The 15,045-nt window shown below is 48.2% G+C and overlaps 1 protein-coding gene across 1 annotated transcript; it reads right to left on the bottom strand.

The window, feature by feature from the left end:
- Window positions 1–1,117: 1,117 nt before the first annotated feature.
- LOC124677965 (dirigent protein 5-like) lies at window positions 1,118–2,049 on the bottom strand. The gene has a single exon (XM_047213898.1). It carries the CDS (start codon window positions 1,981–1,983, stop codon window positions 1,378–1,380), a length of 606 nt encoding a protein of 201 aa, XP_047069854.1. The 5' UTR covers window positions 1,984–2,049; the 3' UTR covers window positions 1,118–1,377.
- Window positions 2,050–15,045: the final 12,996 nt, after the last annotated feature.

Raw genomic sequence — 15,045 nt, 5'->3', positions numbered from 1 at the left:
CTTTTCTTCGGGTTTTTTGTCTAGCGATCCAAATTCCAGGTGTGTTCCTTGCTGATTTGAAGCATGTGTTACCAAAATTCAGGTTTAAATCAATTTGTTGCAACATCGTCGTTGGATTCAACTAGTGTTTAAAGCATCTGCTTACATCTCATTAAACAATAAGAATACATATGATGGTCATGTATCTTTCATAGCTTTAACACCTATAGTTTGAAATAGTGTTATTACAAGTAGTTTGCAACAGGCGCACAATATTTGAACTTTTGTTCTACGAGTCTTGCATGTACAAAAATAAAAATATTAAAATGACAAAAGTCCATGATGAGACCGGAATGTTGCGGTATTGGCACATTGCACTGCAAATGCCAAATCGGAATAATAACCCAAATGGAATTAAAAATACTCCCTCTGTTCCGATTAAATCGACGTGAATGGTAGCGAGGCAGCTAGCTGCCAGCTAGTATGTATGTATGTATTGTATGTCACGTCGATTAAACAAGAATCGAGGGAGTATGTAGTTTGATTTGAATATTGTTTTTCGATGCCCTAGAGTGTGTATAAGTTAGATTTTAAGATATTTTTGTAATGATTTTCATGTTTACTGATATTCTGGTTGGACACCCGAAATCTTGGGACCGGCCATGGATGCTTCATATTATGATACAATCCTTTTAAGACCGACCATTTTTACGTTGGGCGAATCCAACTAGCCAAGCAATATGGGAAGTTTTGCTGCAGTAGTACAGATTACAGTAACCCTTACCTTTCGTGGCCGCCGGCGCCTTCCCCCAGTCGGCCCGCGAGTCGTCAGCGTGGGAAGGACATGAATGTAGCCGGAGAGGTTAACCCACCCTCTTCCTCTGCCGCGACGTAGCTGATAGAACACTCGTCGGGTATTTACAGGTCTGTGGTTTGATATCTATTTCATTTTTTTACGGCTGCCTTCAGAATAGTAATAGATTCTGTCTTGGAAAAACAAAGAGTTTGAAGATATAAAAAAATAGAATTTAATTTATAATCGTTATAGTATATCTGCCATGTACTATTTGCTAGTTTTAATATAAAAGGTATTGATTGCCAAAAGAATGCCGTACATTAGTCGGTGGCACATCCTGCATGAAACTGGAGAAAAACCTTTATTTAAGCGATATACATGTAAGTAAAAAGGAAGACACTGCCTCTGTTCCATGCTAAAACGCCTTATATTATAAAACAGAGTGATATATATATAAGTGTCATTACGTTGTAATCACGCACATGACAATTTAACCGTGGAAGAAACATGTATGGAATGGGACGACATCATTATTTTCTTCACTCCCTAATTGACACGCGCATGTGTTACTCCACCTTCAACGACGTCGTCAGACGGGAGTTTCAGACGTAGCACTCGTAGAGCTTGATGTCCATCTGCAGGCGGAAGTAGTAGAAGCCCTCGATGACGTCGGTGCGGATGGTGGCGATGCCGCGCGCCATGAAGAAGTCGCCGGTGCCGCCGACGACGGAGAAGTCGCGCGTCTTCTCGTCCATGAGGTCGGCGCCCATGAGGTTGAGGGTGCCCTTAGACTCCGTGGAGTTGAACACGAGGGTGAAGGCGAACCACGCGCTGGTCGTCTGCTTCATGTTGTAGAAGTAGAACCCCTGAGCGCGTGCCGCCGGCTCCTCCCCGGCCACTGGCAGCGCCTTGCCCTCTGTTACCGGGTCGTCGAACACCACCAGCATGCCGAAGTAGGTGCCGTTGGGGTTGATCACGGTGCTCAGCACCGTCGGTTTCGTTGCCGGCGCCGACGTCGCGTTCGCGGAGTTGTTGACACCGTTGTAGAGGATGTCGTGGTAGTAGAGCGTCATCTTCTTGCACGGCTCTTCGGGGCTGCTGGAGACGTGCCACCTCCGGCCGTCGGCGGCGGCGGCACCAGCCGCCAAGCCGAGCAGGAAGATCGCGAGCACGATCCTGGAAGATGCCGTGGCAATGAGGCCTTGCATCTTGTTATCAAGTAGTGCAGCTCTGGATCTCAACCTCTTAGACACTAAGCTTAGCTGAAGAGCACTGTCGTGTATGTTGCTGTTGTGGTGAGACCTCGAACGTGCATGCTATTTATAGAGACGTGGAGCAGATAATAATAATGGGATTGGTTCAGAGGAAGCACACAGTCGCCAGTAGAATTAAGATGCCGGGCATAGACATCGAGTGGAAAAAGTGACGACTATTTTTTCAGTTGGTATCCGTTCGCCGTCCCTGATGACTAATCTAGGACATGTGCAAAATATTACGTCTTGCTGGTTGGTACCATGTCAGCGTCAACATGGGCGTGAACAACTGCTATATATGACCCGAGAATTTGACATACCTAGATTTGGAAAAACTTCCCTTGCAAGATCAATCGAGCATGTATGGCAATATGCGATTTTGCCTTTTCGCTGGTATAAATATTAACTAGCTTTACGAAACATTTCACCAAACAGAAGTTTTACTACGTAATGTGCCCACAAAACTACAACACTACACTTTCAAGGCACAAGTTTTATGATATTTACTCCTCGACAAGTTCAATGTACCTAAACTCTACCGTGAGTTGCAAGACTAGCATTCTGACAAAAAATGGCTTTCTCAAGCAATTTCTTTTAATCGATTTTGCAGTGAACTCAGATGCTACTTCAGAAAACTAACCCTAACCCGCATGATGAAGGCTATAATGCTAAGTGTTGATGGTTGAGCATTTTTCTCCTCACGGTGTGGCGCCTGTATGTGTTCAGACCTAGTATGTATAGCTATTTTAGCTAGCCATGTCAGTCTTTGATTCCCTTGAGAAGCTACACTCCGACAGAGATTTGGTGCACATATAGGCACCCGTGATTTTGTTTTTTAAAAAATTAAAAACCATACTTTTGAGTTTTAAAAAATTATGAAAAAATCAGCATATAATCAAGGATGTATGCCACGAACGTGTAAAATATCAATTTCAAATATTTTATATTTTAAGCTACACAAAAATGACAAAAGTGTAGATCTAAGTAGTTATTTTCAAATCTCTAAAGTGTGGATCTGTTGACAAGCACAAGTCACGTCTCGTTGCTCGTGGTTTCACTCAGCAGCATGGTATTGATTACGATGACACGTTCAGTCCCAGGAACTGTGAGTTTGGTTCTTTCTCTTGTTGTATATAGGTTGGATCCTACGTAGATTGATGTTAGCAATACTTTTTTGCATGCAGGAGCCTACCGGTTTTGAGGATACTCGGCACCCGTCTTATGGATGTAAGTTACAGCGTGCTATCTATAGGCTTAAGCAGTCTCCTCGAGCTTGGTATGCCGTTTAGCTGCTCATTTGCATCAGTTGGGTTTCACTTCCTCCAAGACTGATACGTCTTTGTCCATCTTCTCTCACGATGATGTTCAGATTTACATGCCGGTCTATGTTCATGTTATTGTCACTGTTGGCTCTAATCATGGTGTTGGTAACCATCTGGTACGCTCTCTTGCTGACTCTTTTCCTATTAAGGACCTTGGTGGGTTGTCCTATTTTTTGGACTTGAAGCGTCTTACACTTAACACTGACTCTAATGTAAGTATGCACTTGACCTTCCTCATTCAGTTATACTCCTTCAACTCCACTGGTTCCTACGGAACGGCTTGCTCGAGATACTAGTTTACCATTGGGTACTGAAGATTCTTGCTGGTACAATAGTATTGTTGGTGGTTTAGAATATTTGACACTCACATGCACATATATTTCTTTTGCTGTCAACAAGGTATGTCAGTTGCTCGCTCGGCCTAGTGAGGTACACTGGGAAGCAGTTAAGCGTATTATGCGCTATGTTAAATGGACTTTGAACACCGGCTTGACAATCCACAAGTCACCTTTTGTGGGTATTGGCATTTAGACAGATGCAGACTGGGTTGGATGTGTTGATGATTGTCGCTCCACTAGAGGTTTTGCGATCTTCGTTGGGTCTAATCTTGTATCACGAAGTTTGAAGAAACATCCTACTGCCTCGTGGTCAAGTACAAAGAGGAAGAGTATATATAAAGCATTGGCAAATGGCGCTGTTGAAGCCATTTGAGTAGATTCTTTGCTCAAAAACTTAGAATTTTCCATCAGCGTGTCCCCATCTTATGGTTTATTTAATAACTAAGGGGATACTTACCTAACTGCAAATCCAATGTTCCATGCTCACACGAGGCACATTGAGATCGATTTTCAATTTGTGCCTGAGTGAGTAGGTGATGGTACTTTAGAGGTGAGGTTTATCTCTTCAGTTGATCAGTTGACTGATGTATTTACTAAACTAGTCACACGACAGTTGTTAGCCTGCTTCAGGACCAATCTAAATCTTGTATGTACTACTTTAAATTGAGGAGAGTCCGAGAGTGTTAGAATCAGTATACAGTGTTTGCACCATATGTACATGTACGTTGTATTGTACCCTTATGCCCTCCCATGATGATATATAATTAAAGAGATCAATGTGATAAACAATATACATGTATAGATTGTAACGTGTTGTATGCAAACTCTAGTTAGAATCCTACCCGGTAGCTAGCTAGATACACGGCATATTATGCCTTGTGCTGTACGAAAGCTGTACAGGTTGTAATCTATGAAGTCAATATATACGCAAGGATGACGCCGGTTAGTGCGTGCGATCCTATACCCAACACCTTTGTTTTGTGTTGCTTTTCATGGTATCAGAGCCAAAACTCTGCCAAGATCCCATCTACTACAAACCCTAGCCGCCACCATGACTTCACCGGCTGCGAGCGTGGCTTCATCCGGTTCGAAGAGCAGTTCGAGGCTCTCCAACCCCACGCTCAACTTCACCACTACCGCCGGCTCATCGTCGTCCTCATCGGCCGGCCCGTTCAATTTTGCGCCGCTCATCACCGTTCGCCTAGGGACGGAAAACTACCTCTACTGGCGCGCCCAGGTGGTTCAAGTACTTCGGAGCCATCTCCTTCTTGGATTTGTCGATGGCGGCTTTCCCTGTCCGCCGGACGAGATCGACAATCCGAAGGCTGTCGAGGACGCGAACGCCCCTCGTCGCATCTACAACCCGGCTTTCACCGCATGGAACCAACAAGATGCTGCAATCCTCTCCGCCATCATGTCTACGTCTACTGAGGCGGTGCAAGGGATGATCCTTTTTGCCTCAACCTCGCAAGAAGCCTGGACTTCGCTTGCCGCTAGTTTCTCCTCGCAGTCTACCGCGAGGTTCATGCAAATCCGCCGTGAGATGCAGGATCTCAAGAAGCTGGACTCTCCGATGTCAATCTACTTCAACAAACTTCAGTCCATGTCCGATACCCTGACTTCCATCGGGTACCCGCTCCGCCCAGAAGAGTTCGTCTCGTATGTGTTGGATGGCCTTGACGATGAGTATGAGCCGCTGGTGCAAGTAATCTCAAACCGAACTACACTTATTCCAGTCCGTGACTTGTACGCGCAGCTGCTAAGTACTGAGCAGCGACTTGCACGTAAAAGTGAACAGCGTGCTGGCCAGGTTGCTTTTCAGAGTGCCAATACAACATACAGATCAGGTGGTGGTCAGGGAAAATCTAACTACCGTTCTGACTATCGATCAGGAGCAGACCAGCGCAACTTCTCTCCAAGGCCTAACTACTCTCCAAGGCCGACTAGTTCAGGTCCGTCTTCTGGTGGCTCGCGTCAAGGCGAGTATCCTCGTGGAGGCAGCGACTATCGTAGTGGCGGCGGCCGTGGCGATGAAGGAGCACGTTCTGGAGGCGGCGGCGGTGGCCGTCCCATCTGACAAATTTGTGACAAGCCGGGCTATAAAGCCTCTAGCTGTTTTAAGAGGTTCAAACAGGATTTTCTCGGTGTCAACAATGACGGGCGTTACATGGAACGACAAGTTGCTGCTGCTACTACACATGGCCAGACAAGCTCCTACAACGTTGACTCCGGCTGGTACATGGACACCGGCGCCACCGACCACCTCACAAACCACCTCGACAAACTCACGGTGAAGGAGAACTACAATGGCACTGACCAAGTGCATGCGGCAAACGGTACTGGTATGCACATTCATCACATTGGCCACTCTAAACTTCCCACTCCATCTAAATCTTTGCATCTTAGGGGTGTCTTGCATATACCTTCTGTTACTCGTAGTCTTTTATCTGTTCGTAGGTTCACTATCGATAACAGAGTTTTCATTGAATTTCACCCCAATTTTTTCCTTGTTAAGGACCGGGACACGAGGGCAATTCTTCTTAGTGGTCGGTGTCATGGTGGTCTCTACCGGCTGGATGAGTCTCCGTTTAAACAAGTCTTCAGTGGAATAAAGGTGTCACGGGATAAGTGGCACTGTCGTCTAGGACATCCAGCTACACAGATAGTCCAGTATATTTTACACCATCGTCAGCTTCCTTCGTTTCATGAGCACAATAATGTAATTTGTGAAGTTACCTTTTTCCCTTTCTAAACATGTCATATCTGCTCCTCTTGAAATAATTTATTCCGATGTTTGGGGTCCTGCCCAACCATCTGTTACTGGACACACATATTACGTAAGTTTTATTGATGGTTATAGCCGCTCTACATGGTTGTATCTTCTCAAACGCAAAAATGATGTCTTTAATGTGTTCATACAATTCCAACGTCATGTGGAGCGTCTTCTTGATAGAAAAATTATTCATGTACAAACCGACTGGGGAGGCGAGTATATTAAACTCAATCAATTTTTCAGTGACATTGGCATCTCACATCGTGTCTCTTGCCCACATACACATCAACAAAATGGCACGGCTGAGCGTAAACATAGACACATTGTTGAAACTGGTTTGACTCTCCTTGTGCATGCCTCTGTTCCCTTTCGATTTTGGAGTGATGCCTTTTCCACGGCATGTTTTCTCATCAATAGACTCCCTAGTCGTGTCATCAACATGAAAACTCCTTTGGAGCGTCTCCTTGGTGAGAAACCGGATTACACATTTTTCCGTGTGTTCGGATGTGCTTGTTGGCCTCACCTCCGGCCTTACAATAATAGAAAACTTGATTTCCGGTCTAAGAAATGTGTGTTTCTTGGATATAGCTCTTTACATAAAGGATATAAGTGTCTTCATGTGCCCACAAATAGAGTCTATATCTCACGCGATATCGTTTTTGATGAGGGTGTTTTTCCTTTTTCTCAACTACCCATGTCTTCTTTGGAATCTACAAACCACTCTACTCCTAACATTGGCCAAATTTTTTTTTTTTGCGTAAAAGAGAGTTTAAATAACCATAGAGGGATCACTGTTTACAGGGGAATCAATAGTTAACAGGTAAGAAATACAATCTGGCAAATGGTCACGCCAGGTGCAGCTTCCAGCCGATCTAGCCAGGTTGGCAAGGGCGTCCGCCACTTTGTTGCCCTCTCTCTTCGTGTGTACAATCTTCACTTCCTTGAAGGTCTTCAGAAGTGTCTTTGTCTCCTCGTAAGTGCTCCACTGCCTTGACCTGTCGATGTCGGTGCAGTTCAGCGCCGAAACCACTGCAGCACAATCAGTCTCCAGAATAACCTTGGTAAAACCCAACCCTTGTATCATTTTGGTTCCCGAGAAGAGCTGCTTTAGCTTCAGCATCTTCCCCATCATGGCATTTGACGATCGGCGAGCAGGCAGCCATGACAAACAGTCCCTCGCTGTTTCTGACAACAGCCCCGGCACCCCCAGGATTCTCAGCGCCAATGAAAGAGGCATCAGTGTTGAGTTTGATCCACCCCACCGAAGGAGCCGACCAGAACGGCATAGCCTTGTTTTTCGTCCTGGTCTCGGCTGGAGGTCCTTCTTCACTGATTTTGCCTTTGCCCTTGATATTGTGCATGGCAGTACCCGGGTGATGACAGTATATGTCGTAGGACTCTAGAAAGGAGACCGATCTCTCGATTGTTTCTTTTCCATTTCCATGGATGATGTCATTCCTCAAGTGCCATGCTCTCCACAGAAGTTTCAGAATCCTTGCACCAGTAATATCATCTACCTGAGCAAGGAGGATTTGCAGCCAGTCCTTCCCAGTTTGTCTGAAACTTTCCTCCTTTGGTAGGTACCAAGTCCTTCGCATGGCATGTCTGAGGGCAGTGGCCTTTGTGCAGGCAACAGTAGCATGGTGCGAATCCTCGGTGCCATTACCACAGATGGAGCACAGGTTGTTTACTTCCAAAGTCCTTCTCCATTTGTTGTTCTTGGTAGCCAGGGTATCCGTGGCCAGCCTCCACCCAAAAACTCTGATTTTTGGTTGAACCTTAGCTTTCCAAATCTTATTCCAGATTGATCTAACTCCGTTGGGATTGTTGCTAGAGCTCCCGACGTCTCTGTTTCTATGTTTGAGGTTGTAGGCAAGCCGGTAGGCACTCCTGACAGAGAACTGCCCGTTCTTTTCATGCAGCCAGGCCAACCGGTCATTCTGTTCTTGCTGGGGAATATCGATCTCCAGGATAGCTTGCACGTCGTGATCAAAGAATAGCTCATGAAGTAAGTTAGTATTCCATGATCTAGTACCTTGATCAATGAGTTGGTTCACCCAACGCCTGCGTGAGTTTTTCTTCATAGCAATAATTCTGTGGCCACTACTTCTGGGTAACCATTGATCTCTAAAAAACTGGGTGTCTTTGCCATTGCCAATACGACTGATGGTACCTTCCTTAAGAAGCTCCAGGCCGAATTCAACCCCTTTCCAAACCGGAGAAGAATCAGGGGGAAAACAGTATCTAAGATGTTGCCCCTTGGGAAGTATTTTGCTTTTAAGACTCTAGCAAACAAGGAATTTGGATGTTGAATGAGGCGCCAAGCCAATCTGGCCAAGAGGGCTTGGTTGAACAGGTTCATGTCTCTGAATCCAAGACCACCTCTGCCTCTCGGTTTTGTCAGATTATCCCACGCCGTCCAATGAACTTTCCTTTTTTTCCTTTTTATCACCCCACCAGAAGTCTCTCACTAGCCGTTCGTAGTGATCACAGAACCCATTCGAAAGCCTGAAAATGCCCATGACATGGGCAGGGAGGGCTTGTGCCACAGATTTAATCAGGGTATCCTTGGCTGCACATGACATGAACCTCTCATCCCAGTTTGTTAGTCTTTTTCCAAACCTGGCCATGATGGGTTGGAAGTTTCCGTTCTTAATTCTTCCTTGTGGAGTTGGTAGGCCCAAATATTTCTCTTCAAAGGTGGTGTTGGTGACCGCCAGGGTGGATTTCACTTGCAACTGGATTGCCTCCGGACAGATAGAGCTGAATAAAATTGAGCACTTACTTGGGCTCAGTAGTTGACCCGTGCACCTTTGAAATAATTTCAGTGTGCTGTCAACTGCTCTCGCCTCCTCAACACTGGCTTTGAAGAAGAGGAGACTGTCATCGGCAAAGAGGAGGTTTGAAATGCCTGGTGCACCCCGTGCCACTTTCAATGGAGTAATGGACCCTTTGTTGATTTCCTCTTTCAGAACACAGGATAGAGCTTCTCCAATAAACAGAAACAGGTAAGGGCTCAAGGGGTCCCCTTGTCTGATGCCCCTCGAAGGGGAGAAAGCCTGTGTAGTTTGTCCATTTATTTTAACAGAGAAGCGGACAGATCTAACGCAACTCATTACCCACTTGGTCCATCCGCTGCAGAACCCAATCTTAAGCAGCATTTTCTCAAGGAAATCCCAATCGACTCGATCGTATGCTTTTGAAAGATCAAGTTTATAAGCACAGTGGGTGTCTCTCTGATTTTTGCTCCTCTGGATCTTGTGGAAACACTCGAAAGCGATAGCTGCATTATCAGTGAGTAGCCTTCCAGGGATGAATGCACTTTGCGTTTCTGAGATCAGGTCACTGAGCAACGGCCGAAGTCTATTTACAAGGCATTTTGAGATGACCTTGTAAATGACATTGCATAGGCTAATGGGCCTGAAGTCAGATAGTGTCTCAGGTTTGTTGCCTTTAGGAATGAGGACGAGGACAGTGTCGTTTATACCGGTAGGCAGACTTCCAGAGGTAAAAAAGGTCTTGACAGCAGCAATCACTTCTTCCTTCATAATTCCCCAGTTGCGCTGGAAGAACCTAGCGGGCATCCCATCAGGTCCTGGTGCCTTCAGAGGACCAATCTGGAATAAAGCATCGCTTATCTCTTTGTCCGTAAATTCTCTGCACAATTCAATATTTGTGGTCTCGTCGATCAGAACTGGAATGTGTCCGAGAATTTCTTCAGGAACCACATTTGTATCTTTGGAGTACAGGTTCTGGAAGAATTCAGACGCTAGATTTTTTATTTCTTCTGGGTCATCTGTCCAATTCCCATTCAAGCCTCTAATTCTTTTGATGCTATTTTTAGATTGGCGCCATCTTGCTTTCCTGTGGAAGTACATCGTATTTCTGTCTCCCTCTTGCAGCCATTTTATGCGAGAGCGTTGCCTCCACATCATCTCTTCTCTGTGGAGGAGCTCATCCAGGTCCAAGGAAGTTTTCCGAATCTCCTCGTCTCTAGTCTCGCTGGGTTGCCATTTCCACAGCTTCTTTAGTCTATTTCTTTTCTTTCTGATATCTTTTGTGACCATGCTGAAATTTTGAGTACTCCACTCTTTCAGGTGGTTCCCCGTGTTACCGATTTTATGGAGCAGGTCATTCAGGTTGTTGCATGTGGGCGAGCTGGCCCATGCTGTCTCAACGGCATCAGTCAGGGACGCCTCGCGCTCCCACATATGTTCATACCTGAATGATTTCTCAGGCCTCGGTTGATTACTGGAATTAACACAATCAAGGATCAAAGGAAGGTGGTCTGATCTCGTGGAGCAGACATGCTCCAGGTTTGCTGCAGGGTACAACGCAGCCCAGCTCGTAGAGCAAACTGCTCTGTCGATCCTAGCTTTCACATTCTTGTCTCCCTTTCTTTTGTTGTCATAGGTCCAGGGAGGGCCACTGTATCTTATGTCCTGGAGATCACAGAAATTCAGGGTCTTCCTAAAATCTGCCATTCTCTTCTCTGATCTTCTGGATTCAGACCAGTGCTCATGCTGCCATTTGCATTCGTTGAAATCACCCATCATCAGCCAGGGTTCACTGGCATTTGGCTTGATTCTGCGAATTGTGTTCCACATGTGGTGTCTTTCAGAGTTTTTCGGTTCCCCATAGACAAAAGTACCACGCCACTTACGGCCATTGGGGATGTCGTTAACCAAAACATCAAAGTATCTCAAACCCTCTGACAGGACCTTTATTTCAATCTGCTCATCCCAGTACAAGGCAATGCCAGCACCCGATCCTGCACCTTTTTGAGTGATACAGAATTTTAGTCCTAGCCTACCTCTAAGTTCTTTCAGTTTTTTCTCTCCCTGTCTTGTCTCACTAATGAAAACGATCCTAGGCTTATAGGTGTGAACCAGCTGCACCAACTCTTGAACTGTCCGGGGCAAGCCAAGTCCCCGGCAGTTCCAACCTAAGACGATCATGACTTCTGACAGGCGCCAACACTCGCGCCTGTCAGTTGACCAGTAGCCCCGGGACTGGTTGCTTCCTTATCTTCCCCTACACCTAGAACACTGGCTTTGGCCTCCAGCCCCAGCACGGCGTCCTCCGCCTTCTTCTTCTTGTTTTCAGTGGTGGTTTTGTTTCTGGAGACATAAACCATCACCGCCTGATTCTGCCGCTTTCCTAACACCGACCCCCCCTCTGCAGGGGCCAGTGTGCTCCTGTCATCTTCAGCTTGTTCCACTCCTTCTCCATCAGTAGCGATCCTTGCCACCCTTTTCCAGGACCTTTTGGCAGGGTCCCTTGCTTCTGCGCCTTGCTCAGAGTTGGTGTGGTATGTGGCTTGAGGAGGGTGCAGCGAAGGTGGAGTAGGGTCGGTGATGCCAGCCTCCTTATCCACGTTCTCCATGCCCTTGTCCGTAGCCTTCACCGAAGGAGGCTGGTGCAGGATGTTGGTGTCGCCGGCCATGACGCAGACGCCCTCCGTGATGCCGGGGTTGTCGCTGGCGTGGTCGGTGTTGCCAGTGATGGCGGTGTTGTCGATGATGCCGGTGTTGTCGCTGGCGTGCTCAGTGTTGCCGACGATGCCGGTTACCTGCATTGTGTCGCCGGTGTTGGTGATGGCCTGCTCGTTCTTGTTGGCGTTCCGGTCCTTCTCCTTGCTTGCGTCTCCATCCTTGACGGAGAGCTTCTCGACTTCCCTGGTGACAAGCGTGACCGTTCCCCGCTGGTCTTGGTCCCGCCTGGCTCCGAAGGCGGCGACATTGCGCCAAGGGGTGTCAAGCTGTAGAGCTCTCCCGTTCTCGAGCGCGCTCTCCGCCAGGTACCATCTGCGTGGGTCATCGCGGTGCGTTGGCGGCACACCGAGGTTGTTGCAATACCTGGTTCTCCTCATTTCCACCGGCAGCTCGCAGTCCGCCGCAAGGTGGCCAATCACCCCGCAGCAGGTGCAGTAGTTGGGCAGCCTTTCGTAGAAGACCCTGACGACCACCTCCTCGCATGTGATCACGTCCTCGAGTGTGATCCATCGCTGGAGAGCTCGAGCGACGGGCAGGTGGACGCGCGCACGCAGGATCTTGTTTGCGATGTCGCCTCTCGCGTGGTTGTCGATGCAGATGAGCTCGCCCAGCTTCTCCCCAAGGTTCCTGGCCAGCTGCTTGGACAGGAGGTAGAAAGGGAGGTCCCGGAACCGCACCCGGATGGGTACGGTCTCGAACGGCACCTTGTCCGGGTCCTCGTGATCCTCCGAGTTTGCGAACCAGGACAGCATCGCCCTGGTACCTCCGGGGTCCTCCCGTGGTGACGTGCTCGTAATCCCCGGTGGAGGAGAACTCGAGGACGAAGCGGCTGTCCGCAAGCTGCGGGCATTCGAGGTGGCCACGCACACCCCAAACATTCTTCATGTAACTTACCAGTCTGTTCGTGGTGATGTTCAGGGCTGATAGGAGGACACCAACGGCGAGGAGGCGGACAGCAGCGGTGCCCCTGGCCTTGGCGATGTTGATGATCACAGGGGCCCGCTCCTCAGCGGTGCGATCATCTTCCACGGGTTGCTTCCCAGCTCGGCGCCAGGACGGGCCGGCTCCGAGCGTCGAACCGCCCGAGCTGAGCGAGAGGGTGGTGATGCTGGCTGCAGCAGAGCCTCCTCCTGAGGCCGTGGTGGTGGTGCGCTTGGCTGGTTCCATGGCTTCAGTCTCTCTGTTCTCTCTGAGATTTCGCAGCTGTTGTGAGCTATGGGGCGTTGGTTGCCGGCGAAATATAGGCTCGCCTCCAGGGTCAGGGGGATGGGGCAGGCACGTCGAGAGATCAACTCCGCCAAGCCTCTCGGAGGTGATCTCAGACTTAATCCCTCCATAACTCGCCGCGCCAATCACTCGGGTGTGCGTTGGTGCCGGACGAGTGGATCTTGCTGGGTTGGGAAGAACCTGGTCGGTAAAACGGTCAGGGGCGAAGGGCGTCAGCGGGGTGTGGTTCGCGGCGGGAATGGTGGCGGGGCGGTTGGGCGCCCGGAGAGCCGGTGGGGAGGGGATTGAAGACGAATTAGAATTCCTGGCTGAAATCAGGGACGGGAGGGAGGATCTGATCTGGGCGATGGATGCGCGTGGATTTGGGGAATTTCTAATAATTGTGTGGAATCTTGAGCGGAAATCACTCGGGAGGAGGCTGTGATGATCGGGGTAAATTGGAAGCGGAGATTTGGTGCTCGATTTGTCTGTCTCACTTGTGTTAGATCTCGCAGATTTCTCTCGGGTATCAGTGGGATCGGTGAATTCGGAATCGCCATCGCGGTCGCCTCCCAGGGGGCGGTAGAGACGAACCGGCATGCTGACCTTTCATAACATTGGCCAATTTGATGATATTGCAAATACCTTGTTACTTTTGCCTAACCATGCATGGTGCAGGACACAGTCGTGGTGCTCGACTAGAATTACTGGAACCTGGCGTGGATCACGTACTGAATGTTCCGAACGATGATCTGCATGCCGTTTCCTCGAGCGGTGTGCCAGCTCAATCTGGGTCGGATCTTGCTCCGGAGCCTACTACCCCGACTCCCGATCCGCGTGCTTCCCTTGCTCGCGACCATGTGTCGCTTACACCTCGGCTGTTGGATATGTCCTCCGGGACTTCTGTTTCCCCGCCAACTAGGCAGGACTCGGCTCATTCCCCGTCGCATGTTGCGGAGCTTCCACAGCCCAGCCGCATGGTCACACGGCTTCAGCGAGGAATTCGCCAGCCTAAGGAGCGGTCAGATGGGACAGTTGCATGGTCGTCCGTGTGTATGGCACATGCAGCAGAAAGTGCTATTTCTGAGCCACGTGATTTCCTTGACGCTCTAAATACAAGACACTGGAAAGATGCAATGGACAATGAGTACTGCGCCTTGCTCAAAAATAAAACTTGGACTCTTGTTCCTCCACGTTCTGGGATTAATGTGATTGATTCCAAGTGGGTTTTCAAAGTCAAGAAAAATTCAGATGGGACCATTGAGCGTTATAAAGCGTGCCTTGTCGCGAAAGGTTTTCGGCAGCGTTATGGACAAGACTATGAGGATACTTTCAGCCCAGTTATTAAACCAACTACTATTCGGATTCTCCTGTCTCTTGCAGTGTCTCGTGGTTGGCATCTTCGCCAACTAGATATTCAGAATGTTTTTCTCAATGGTGTTCTTGAGGAAGAAGTGTATATGCGGCAGCCTCCAGGTTTTGAGGACCCTACTCGTCCGGGCTATCTGTGTCATCTTCAGAAGGCTATCTATGGTCTTAAGCAGGCTCCACGTGCATGGCATGCTCGACTCAGTTATGTGCTTGGCTCCCTTGGTTTTAGAGCTTCTACAGCTGATACTTCACTATTCATTCTCAGCAAGCCTAGTCTCACAATGTTTCTTCTTGTTTATGTTGATGATATTATTGTGGTCAGTTCCTCCTCTTCAGCTTCGGATAAACTGATTCGCGAGATGGGTTCTTCTTTTGCTGTCAAGGATTTGGGCACTCTTCATTATTTCCTTGGTATTGAGGTTCATCATCAGTTTTCTGGCCTGGTTCTTACCCAGAAGAAGTATGCCATGGACCTTCTCCAGCGAGCTGGTATGTTAAAGTGTACCCCGGCA

The sequence above is a fragment of the Lolium rigidum genome, chromosome 7, assembly GCF_022539505.1.
Source record: "Lolium rigidum isolate FL_2022 chromosome 7, APGP_CSIRO_Lrig_0.1, whole genome shotgun sequence".
Taxonomy (NCBI): Eukaryota; Viridiplantae; Streptophyta; class Magnoliopsida; order Poales; family Poaceae; genus Lolium; species Lolium rigidum.
This window is presented reverse-complemented; position numbering and strand designations above follow the sequence as displayed.

Coding starts and splice junctions, on each gene's coding strand:
- LOC124677965 (XM_047213898.1), bottom strand. CDS start 1,983: ATGCAAGGCCTCATTGCCACGGCATCTTCCAGGATCGTGCTCGCGATC.